Source organism: Aquarana catesbeiana, linkage group LG13, assembly GCF_042186555.1.
Source record: "Aquarana catesbeiana isolate 2022-GZ linkage group LG13, ASM4218655v1, whole genome shotgun sequence".
Lineage (NCBI taxonomy): Eukaryota > Metazoa > Chordata > Amphibia > Anura > Ranidae > Aquarana > Aquarana catesbeiana.
In genome coordinates, this window is record NC_133336.1 from 5692876 (window position 1) to 5704934 (window position 12059).

The window sequence follows — 12059 nt, forward strand, 5'->3', positions numbered from 1 at the left end:
CCCATCCCCCACACCATTACACCCCCACCACCAGCCTGAACCGGTGATATCCCATCCCCCCACACCATTACACCCCCACCACCAGCCTGAACCGGTGATACCCCATCCCCCACACCATTACACCCCCACCACCAGCCTGAACCGGTGATACCCCATCCCCCACACCATTACACCCCCACCACCAGCCTGAACCGGTGATATCCCATCCCCCCACACCGTTACATCCCCACCACCAGCCTGAACCAGTGATACCCCATCCCCCACACCATTACACCCCCACCACCAGCCTGAACCGGTGATATCCCATCCCCCACACCATTACACCCCCACCACCAGCCTGAACCGGTGATATCCCATCCCCCACACCATTACACCCCCACCACCAGCCTGAACCGGTGATACCCCATCCCCCACACCATTACACCCCCACCACCAGCCTGAACCGGTGATATCCCATCCCCCACACCATTACACCTCCACCACCAGCCTGAACCGGTGATACCCCATCCCCCACACCATTACACCCCCACCACCAGCCTGAACCGGTGATATCCCATCCCCCTCACCATTACACCCCCACCACCAGCCTGAACCGGTGATATCCCATCCCCCACACCATTACACCCCCACCACCAGCCTGAACCGGTGATATCCCATCCCCCACACCATTACACCCCACCACCAGTCTGAACCAGTGATATCTGAATGTCGCAGCTGAAATCCAGACTCTTCAGACCAGGCAACATTTTTTCAATCTTCTAAAAAAAAAAAAAGTTTTCTCATGCAGCGGGGCTGTGCCCGCACTGTGGGGGTCAACTGCTTGCTTTGTCCAGGGTAGGGGAGAGAGCTTATGCTCACCCCATCCTTCACTGCAAAACAACGCTCCCCCACCATCCATCAGTGGACTGTTCCGTACATCTTCGTGTCCACAGCGGCTCTATGGGCATGATGATTTCAGTAACAGTCCACTGTACAAGACTGAGGTGGGGGGGAGGGGGGCGTCAGGAGTCACAGGGACCGGTCTTGTGTGGGGAAGATTGGAGGATTAGGTAAGTGGTAAGTAAATCTCCCTTCTCCAATCCCCTAGACCAGTGGTCTTCAAACTGAAGCCTGGGGGTCGAATGTGGCCCTTTGCTTGCCCTTATCTGGCCCTAAGGGCACCATTCCACCAACTGCCAGCAATGATGGGGCACCATTCCCCCTACTGACACCATCAATGGGGCACCATTCCCCCTACTGACACCATCAATGGGGCACCATTCCCCTTACTAACACCATCAATGGGACACCATTCCCCTTACTGACACCATCAATGGGGCACCATTCCCCTTACTGACACCATCAATGGGGCACCATTCCCCTTACTGACACCATCAATGGGGCACCATTCCCCTTACTGACACCATCAATGGGGCACCATTCCCCTTACTGACACCATCAATGGGGCACCGTTCCCCCTACTGACACCATCAATGGGGCACCATTCCCCTTACTGACACCATCAATGGGGCACCGTTCCCCCTACTGACACCATCAATGGGGCACCATTCCCCTTACTGACACCATCAATGGAGCACCATTCCCCTTACTGACACCATCAATGGGGCACCGTTCCCCTTACTAACACCATCAATGGGACACCATTCCCCTTACTGACACCATCAATGGGGCACCATTCCCCTTACTGACACCATCAATGAGGCACCATTCCCCTTACTGACACCATCAATGGGGCACCATTCCCCTTACTGACACCATCAATGGGGCACCATTCCCCTTACTGACACCATCAATGGGGCACCATTCCCCCTACTGACACCATCAATGGGGCACCATTCCCCCTACTGACACCATCAATGGGGCACCATTCCCCCTACTGACACCATCAATGGGGCACCATTCCCCTTACTGACACCATCAATAGGGCACCATTCCCCTTACTGACACCATCAATGGGGCACCATTCCCCCTACTGACACCATCAATGGGGCACCATTCCCCTTACTGACACCATCAATAGGGCACCATTCCCCTTACTGACACCATCAATGGGGCACTATTCCCCTTACTGACACCATCAATGGGGCACCATTCCCCCTACTGACACCATCAATGGGGCACTATTCCTCCCCCCAAAAAAAACATCAGGGCACTGATGCTGGGCATTTACTACTCCCACTGGCCACAGTCCGGCCCCCCTAAATCCTAAAGGACAGTAAACTGGCCCTTTGCTTGGAAAGTTTGGAGACCCCTTGCCCTAGACTAAAATGAACAATGACCCGGGCATAGCAACGAACAGCCCCACTGCATGGGAAACCTTTTTTTTTTTTGCCCGGAGTTGGGCCAAAAATGATCTCCACCTGTTGTGTTCAATGTGGGCAATACACAAATACACAATTCATATCATACATGCAACTATTCAAGTGAATGGGGCCACACTGCAACTGTGGCATTTACAGGATTAAAGCAGGTGGTGAGGAGGGGACTTATTGCCTCTTTACCACCTGTCATATGCTGCTGAAGAGTGATCCACAGTGGGTGCAAAAACTTCCACTTCTACTTTGTACAGCCCCTACACCAGTGGCGGCTGGTGCTCCATCGGTCAATGGGGGAGGGGGGGTGGGCAGAAAGACCTGACCACAGACATCCCCTCCGTCGCTCCAGCCCACCACCCCACACTAACCCCCCCCCAGTTGATCGAGCCCGCAACTGCACAGCATAACCAACCCCCCCCCTGCTCACCCCATGCACATACCCTATGCAGGTCAAGGCTGCGGCGGTGGCTCCCCCCCCTCTATCTTCTCTGTGTCCCGGCCGGCCAATCAGGTCTTTGGACTCCCGGACAACATAATTTGGAGTGTCCGTCTCCCTCTGGTATCAGTATTGGGAATGTGGTGCCTGTCTTACATCACCCATCACCACCCCGCTCCGGAGGTCTCACCTCTTCCTCGTGTCCTGTGACCCCCTACAAGGGATTTCCCTGGTGATGTTTCCCATGTTGTTACGGAAAAGCTTGCGGGGACTTTAGTCACCCTGAAATATCAGTTATGAGCAGGTTCCCTATTTAAAGGTGAACTTCAGTCCCCTTTAGCTTTGGAAACATCCGCCTTCAGCGCCACCATCTTTGTGGCATTAGCGCATATCTGCTGCAGGGGGTTTCCACGCATGCGCAGGCATGCCAAGGTTTTGGGTCTTCCATACTAAGTAGGGTGAAGGTTGGCTTTAAACCCGACACCAGCAGAGCTGTATTCCTGGCCCTTTGTTATATATTCACTTTAATTTCATTACTATCCAATTCCAATGAATGGAAAGTAATTTAATCAGCTGAGAGCGGGGGGGGGGGCAGCTCCTTGTATTGATCGGGGGTTGGGCACAACGTCAGTCTGTAGGCCCAAAGCATGATTGTCTGATGTTCTGCAGAGAGAGGAGCCGTTTTCTGCTTCTCAGATGATAGACTTATGGAAATGGCGCCTATTGTTGTAAAATGAGGAAACTCCGAAGTCACCAAATACAGCCAACGTTTGCTGCCTTTGCTGCTTTGCATACTGGGAAATTTCACCCAATTATACAGAAGAAAAAAAAAAATTGCCACTGACACTCGTAAAACACGTCACATTTACTTCTGTGCGATAATCTGCGTTATGTTGCACATTACAATGCGTCGCATTAAAAAAGCTCATGGAACGGAATATGCTGCCAATGCACCTGATTATGCCGAAAATTGGATGTGACCCCTTTTATGGTAATGCAATAAACGTGTGGCTTCTACACCAGGGGGGTTCCCTGCCTGCATTGGTGTGCTATTCAAAATGAACGACACCACAATACATAGACACATGTTATTATTGCATGTTATGGAAACACGCACATTAGCATGACACATTGATGTAAGTGGGCCCCTAGCCGTTCACATCGCACCAGAGAAGCCTACTATCTAATGTCCCCCCACAGACACACACACTATTACTGTATATGCAAATTGGATGCAGTTTTCCCCGCATCCAATGCGCATGACAGGCAAGTGTGACCGGCTCTTAGTGGAGTTGTCTCACACATGTCTGGGGTGGCTGCCGAGCGGATTGCAAAAGGGTTCTGTGCATGTTTGGGTCCAGTTCAGGTGTGAATTCGCGCAAAAATTCGGACCTGAATCGCACCTGAACCGGTGTCTCTCTATGCGAAGATCTAAAGGCTGTTTCTTTCAGCCAGTGGCGTCACTAGGGGGCGGGGTTTTGGGGCCATAGCCCTGAATCTGGGGCCCATAGCCCCGAGTCTCTGCAGGGGTCCCCAAGGGGAGGGGAGGCTCTCTGGGTTCCCTGATGTAAGTGGGGGGCTCTCTGGGGACCCTGATGTAAGTGGGGGGCTCTCTGGGGACCCTGATGTAAGTGGGGGGCTCTCTGGGGACCCTGATTTAAGGGCGAGGCTCTCTTGGGACCCTGATTTAAGGAGGAGGCACTCTGGGGACCCTGATTTAAGGGGGAGGCTCTCTTGGGACCCTGATTTAAGGGGGGTTCTATCTGGGGACCCTAATGTATGTAGGGCTCTCTGGGGACCCTGATGCAAGGGGGAGGCTCTCTGGGGACCCTGATGTAAGGGGGGGGCTCTCTGGGGATATATATATACACATACACACACATATATTATATACATAAAACAAGGAAGAGGGGCGCCTCTGAGTATATATCAATAATCATTTATTTACAACAAACAATATCCACTCACATGGAAGACTGTAGTATTGCGTTCCGGTGCATCTCTGAGTAGAGGAGAGTCTGGAGGACCACAAGTCTCAGCAAGTCCGTGCAGTGCTAGTCACACATCAGGTCCTGGCAGGGATGGATGGTGGTGGCAGAACACGGTGGGAGCTCCCTCGGGTCTCCAGATGGCACTTCCGGATATATGGTGCTTGAGAAAGGAGTGCCGCTATTCCTGTCACCAATAGCGCGCAGACTCGGAAACGCGTCGCACAGCTGTGACGTCACGGCCCGGCGCCGCGCTGTGCTTGCTTCCCAGGCCTCGTTCTGGCTCCCTGTACGGCCGTTACTATCTCTCTCCCACGGAGCCGTACGAGCCTCAGACGGCAGCACGCCCGGCGATCGGCCTTTGGCGTCCCCTCTCCCCTTCCCTGGAACCCACAGACCGTTGGTCTATGTTACTCTTAAACCCACCATATATCCGGAAGTGCCATCTGGAGACCCGAGGGAGCTCCCACCGTGTTCTGCCACCACCATCCATCCCTGCCAGGACCTGATGTGTGACTAGCACTGCACGGACTTGCTGAGACTTGTGGTCCTCCAGACTCTCCTCTACTCAGAGATGCACCGGAACGCAATACTACAGTCTTCCATGTGAGTGGATATTGTTTGTTGTAAATAAATGATTATTGATATATACTCAGAGGCGCCCCTCTTCCTTGTTTTATCTTCCTCAGCCTATTGGACCTTGCTTCTGGTCTTTTTTGGTGGCAGCCCTGATTGACTTTCTCCTGTATATACATCTATATACACCAACCCTGCCATTGGACTATTTAGGATCTGTTATGTGAGGTACACCTGTTTTGCGCCTTTTTACTTGTTTTTTTATATTATATACATGTACAGTATATGCCCGCCCAAGCGTATGACTTTCTTTACTACGCTGCTATGGGCTCTAGCCCCAGATCTTTTGTAGACCTAGCAACGCCCCTGCTTCCAGCTGTTATGGGGAAACAAATTGAACCTCATTAAGAGGTCTGTAACCTACCTCCTAGGCGATTGGGTGGCCTAGGTATGGTCAACCTGGTGGTATTCTTTTCTCTGATGTTTTTGAAACATCATTTTGGTAACATGCTGCCAGAGGAACCACCTGGGTGGGTTGGTATTTTTCAGTCTTGGTTTAGGCCTTTTCTGCGAAGCTGGGCCGCTGAAAATCCTGAGGCTCTGACATGGTGAGCTCCCCGCTTACATTGCCCCATTACTGAAAATGCTTTAGCATTGGCGAGTGATGGCGGAGGAAATTAAGTCTCTTCCTAGGAAGGCCCTGGAGAGGAGGGTTGTTGAATCTGCCTTTAGTGAGCCACTGGCCTTGAGGGATTGCCCATGCCCTGTTTATGAGGGATGGTCTGGGTTTGATTAATCTGGAGAGAATCCCTTTAAAGTTTTGGGATTTGGCCTGGCGCTCGTTCCATGGCAGACTCTATGTGAAGTGCAACTTGAAGCATCGCTCTGCGGAGAACCGTGGTTGTCCAGGATTGGAGTGTGGTGGGGTGGAGGAGACAATGGACCATTTCTTGCTTCAATTCCCTTCAATATCGAAGTCTATTAGTGGGTGGGTTGGGCTCTGGTTGTCCCTTTTCTTTCCCTCTTATGTAATTATACAGGATGTTATGTGGAGTGGGCATACAAGGCTTTTGAGACTCACCGGGATTTTGATTTTGAGACACTTTTTCTAGTTAGCTTAGTAGTCTGTGCCTTCATGTGGAATGCACAGTGTCAGGTTTCAACTCTGAAAAAAGTCCTTCCTGTCGAAGTGGTGGTGTACAACATTCTGAGTGAGGTTGGGAAGATTTGGGGTCTTGAGAAGGACAGGTGGCGGCTGGGGGCCTGGACAAAGGCGTGGAGGAATGTCAGGTCCCCGTAGCTGCTGTCTGTCAGTCTCTGGGTGTGCGGCTTTCTTTCTGTCCTTTCACGTCCCCTAGATTTTGATAAGATCACATTTTTGAAAAAAAGTCTGCATGCCTGGGGTGCATGTCTCATTGCTTCTTAGCCTGAGGGTGTGTTTAGGTGGAGGTTGGGGTTTTGTTTTGCATAATTGTGTAGTTTGTTAGTAATACAATTATGTTTCTTTGTATATAGTTCTATTTATGCTTTTTGGCAAAAAGCCGTTAGATTTTTTGTTATCTGTTGATGTAAGCCTGTTTGTTTTTTATTTATTTATGTATATATATTTTTTTAACTTATTTTTGTATATATTTAAATATGTTTTAATAACAAGCCGTATGCTTGCAAGATTTTTAATAAACAAACATTTTCACTCTAATGTCCTGCATTGATTTATCTGGAGAGAATCTGGCCTGGCGCTGGTTCCATGGCAGACTTTACGGCAACTTGATACACCGCTCTGTGGAGAACCGTGATTGTCCAAGAGTGGAGTGTGGTGAGGTGGAGGAGACGATGGACCATATCTTGCTTCAGTGCCCCTTCAATATAGAAGTCTACAAGCGGGTGGGTGGGGCTCTGGGTGTCCCTTTCCTTTCCCACCAGTTATGCGGAGTGGTCGTACGGGGCTTTTAAGACGCATTGGGATTTAGATTTTGATAATTTTTTTTACTTAGTTTAGTTGAATCAGGTTTCCACTCGGAAAAAAGTCCTTTATGGGGTTTTTTTTCTGGCAAAAGAGCCTTTTTCTGTTTCAATGCTGATGGAAGCGATTTTTGTTTATATATATATATATATAATTTATTTTGTATAAATGTAGATATATTTTTTTTATGTTGTATGTTTGTAAGATTTTTAATAAACAAAAATTTCCACTCTGCATTGCATGCGGTTGTAGCCCCCCCCCCCCATTAACTTGAATGGACTGCGTTTGGGGTCACCCACAAGGTGATTCTTCCGGGTCCGTGTGTTTTATATCACTGACTCCTCTTCTGTATTTTACAGACCCCAGAGGAGATTGAGAGATTAACAGTCGATGAAGACCTGAATGACATTGAGAGGGCGGTCTATCTTCTCAGGTAAGGCTTTGCGTTTTTTTTTTCTCACCCCTGACTGACAAGGCATGATGTATGTAGCAGACATAGACTGTGGTGCAGCCAGTGCTGGGGGAACTACAAGTCCCAGCATACCCTGCTGGAAGGTTTTTTTTACCAATTATGGATTATGATTGCTCTGTTTTCGCCTGTTCCTCTTGGGGCTCGAATTAAAGACTCGCCATTTTCTGGCACTTTTTGTTTATTTGTTTAAAAAATCTGTATTTTTTGCTAGAAAATTACTTATAACCCCCAAACATTTTATATATATATATATATATATATATATATATATATATATATATATATATATATATACACTTATACATTTTTTAGTAGAAACTCTAGAGAATAAAATGGCGATTGTTACATAGTTAAGTCTGGCTGAAAAAAAAAACACAAGTCCATCTAGTTCAACCAATAAAAGGGGGGGAAAAAATATGTATCAAAAAAAATTTTGCGCAGCGGTCTTTTAAAGGCAATTTTTTTTCAATGATTTAATGTATTTGAATGCAAAAAATGCAATGTGTAACCCAATTTTTTGCTAAAACATAAAAGATGTTGTTATGCCAAGTAAATAGATACCTAACATGTTGCGTTTTTAAAATTGCGCACACTTGTGGAATGGCGACAAATTCCGATACTTAAAAATCTCCACAGGCGACACTTTAAACATTTTTACAGGTTACATGTTTCGATTTATAGCTCTCACCCTCCGCTCCCTACAAGGTAAGGCAGAGCCGCCTACTCTGGGAGGTACCAGAGTCAGGCAAGGTAGGAGAGAGAGATGCAGGAAAGCTTTGGGGAGGAGTTTGGGGCTGCACACTGTGCATATCGCATCCCTAAACCCTACACTCTGTACAAAGAACACCCCTGAACTCTGTACATAGCACATCCCTGAACCCTGCACTCTGTACACAGCACACTCCTGAACTCTGCATTCTGTACATAGCACACCCCTGAACCCTGCCCTCTGTACACAGCACACTCCTGAACTCTGCACTCTGCACGTAGCCTAGTTCTGCACTTTGCATGTAGCGCACTCCTGAACCCTGCACTCTGTACGTAGCATAATCCTGAGCTCTGCACTCTATGCGTAACGCACTCCCGAACCCTGTACTCTGTACATAGCATAATTCCTGAGCTCTGCTAGTAATGCACTCCTGAACCCTGCACTCTGTACATAGCATAATTCCTCAGCTCTGCACGTAACGCACTCCTGAACCCTGCAATCTGTACTTAGTATAATCTTAAGCCCTGAACTTAACACACTCTTGAACCCTGCACTCTGTACGTGGCATAATTCTTGGCTCTGAACTCTGTGCGTAATGCACTCCTGAGTCCTGCTCTCTTTAAGTAGCATAATCCTGAGCTCTGCATGTAAAGCACTCCCGAACCCTGCACTCGGTACATAGCATAATTCCTGAGCTCTGCTAGTAACGCACTCCTGAACCCTGCACTCTGTACATAGCATAATTCCTGAGCTCTGCTAGTAATGCATTCCCGAACCCTGCACTCTGTACATAGCATAATTCCTGAGCTCTGCTAGTAACGCACTCCTGAACCCTGCACTCTGTACATAGCATAATCCTGAGCTCTGCACATAACGCACTCCCGAACCCTGTACTCTGTACATAGCATAATCCTGAGCTCTGCATGTAATGCACTCCTGAACCCTGCACTCTGTACATAGCATGATCCTGAGCTCTGCACGTAACGCACTCCTGAACCCTGCACTCTGTATGTAGCATAATTCTGAGCTCTGCACTCTGTGCGTAATGCACTCCTGAACCCTGCTCTCTTTAAGTAGCATAATCCTGAGCTCTGCACATAACGCACTCCTGAACCCTGCACTCTGTACGTAGCATGATCCTGACCTCTGCACGTAACGCACTCTTGAACCCTGCTCTCTCTGTCTCTGTCTCTGTCTGTCTGTCTCTCTCTCTCTCTATATATATATATAGCATAATCCTGAGCTCTGCACGTAACGCACTCCTGAACCCTGCAATCTGTACGTAGTATAATCTTAAGCTCTGCACTTAACGCACTCTTGAACCCTGCACTCTGTACGTAGCATAATCCTGAGCTCTGTACGTAAGGCAATCCTGAACCCTGCACTCTATACATAGCATAGTTCTGCACTCTGCATGTAACGCACTCCTGAACCCTGCACTCTGTACGTAGAATAGTTCTGCACTTTGCATGTAACGCACTCCTGAACCCTGCAATCTGTACTTAGTATAATCTTAAGCCCTGAACTTAACACACTCTCGAACCCTGCACTCTGTACGTAGCATAATTCTTGGCTCTGCACTCTGTGCGTAATGCACTCCTGAACCCTGCTCTCTTTAAGTAGCATAATCCTGAGCTCTGCATGTAAAGCACTCCCGAACCCTGCACTCTGTACGTATCATAATTCCTGAGCTCTGCTAGTAATGCACTCCTGAACCCTGTACTCTGTACATAGCATAATCCTGAGCTCAGCACGTAACACACTCCTGAACCCTGCACTCTGTACATCGCATAATCCTGAGCTCAGCACGTAACACACTCCTGAACCCTGCACTCTGTACATCGCATAATCCTGAGCTCAGCACGTAACACACTCCTGAACCCTGCACTCTGTACATCGCATAATCCTTAACTCTGTATGTAACACACTCCTGAACCCTGCAGTCTTTACATAGCGCACCCAAGATACAACTGGCCCTTTGATGTGGCCCACGATGGAATTGAGTTTGACACCCCTGCTCTGGGGCCTCTGCTAAAAAAAATATATATTATTTGGGGGTTCTAAGTGACTTTCTAGCAAAAAGAAAAATTATTTTTTTCAGAACAGGTCGGGTTCAAGTGGGTAAACAGTTGCACGCCCTTCTTGTCAGTTGGGGGGGGGGGGAGGACAAGAGGTAGAACTGCAGCTCAACTGCCTACTTTTACCACCCCGGTAAATGAGCCTTCACATGGGAAATCTGTCTGCCTTTGTATTTGCCATTGGAAAGACCCATGGCGGAGCGGGACCGCTGACTGCAGGTAGCCACGGCTTGATTTGCCCGCGGCGTCAGTGTAAAGACGGCCTCTGTCTGCGGTAAGACGCTCTTCAATGGAGACCTGAAATATTTTTGAAAATGTCTGAAATTTGCTGGTTAAAAAAAAAAAAATTATATTTACCTCAATGTTGTGTTGAAGAACCTGGTTACCACGGCAACGGAAAGCCGTATTCGTGGACGTTTCGGAGTAAGCGGCGTATGGTCACCGGGGCACTTAAAATAAGTTGTAAATGAATAAAAAATATCAAATTTCTGTCCGAATTTTTATTTTCTTTTTGTTTTATGTCAGCCAAGTTTTACAAAGTATTGGTGGCGTTGTATTGCTCTGACGCGCCGCATTGGGAGGAAGGGATTTTTTTTCTGGTCTCCCAACAAATGCCTGCGAATATATTTGATTATATTTGATTATATTTGATTATATTTGCGGTTGTTCTTCCTCTTCCATTGTTTTCTTTGGCTTGCTGTCGGTTCTCGCCGTCTATAACCAAATTCAGTGCCCGTCACTTCCTTTGTCTGCTGGAAGGTCGCTGCGAGGACCAGGGGTCGCAATGGTTGGGATTTGGTCCAATATGTTAAAAAGGAATCTGTCAGAGGAGGCAAGAAATACCTGTGTGCAAAACCACAGATGGAAGCTGCCATTCTCTTACTCAGCGTTTCCCAGCTATTTTTCAGTTAGGACTAGTTGACACTAGCATTGCTCTCCAAAAAGCGATCTGCACTTTAGCGGCTGATTGGATGCATTGAAGTCAATGGGACATGATTTTGCATTGGAGTCAATAGGAAGCATTTTTGCATTGAAGTCAATGGGATGCTATTATGCATTGAAGTCAATAGGGGGGCAGTTTTGCATTGAAATCAATAGGACGCGATTTTGCACATTTGTTGCCAATAGTGCACATTTTGCTTGTTATTTTATTGCTACCTTAACACACAAACACTAATTTATAACTTGGGGGCGTATATAAAACTTGGATATTAATTCACCCAGTGAGAGTGCATGTACATCCTGTGAAAATGGGACAAAGAAAAAAACAAAACAAATGTTATTACACCTTTTTCTGTGCTGGAGGAATGTATTTCATTGATTTAAAATGGAAAATACCACATTTGGCCACTAGGCGGAGCTAAGTATCATAGGGAATTTCTGTGATACTTAGTGCCATGTAGTGGCCAGATTTAGTATTTTCCATTTTAAATCAATAAAAAACCTTTGCTTTGCTCCCAGCACATGTGCAGTGCTGGTGGAAGAGAGCCCACTTCTTTGACCCTGCATACAGTATATTAAT

The 12059-nt window shown here is 47.7% G+C and overlaps 1 protein-coding gene across 1 annotated transcript in view; it reads left to right on the plus strand.

Annotated features, from left to right (window-relative positions):
• Positions 1–12059, plus strand: part of PPP4R4 (protein phosphatase 4 regulatory subunit 4) — a gene marked incomplete in the record, with an annotated part of 152861 nt that overhangs the window by 19497 nt on the left and 121305 nt on the right. Inside the window, 1 exon segment of the mRNA XM_073610080.1 lies at positions 7638–7711. Within this exon segment, the coding sequence (XP_073466181.1) occupies positions 7638–7711 (74 nt within the window).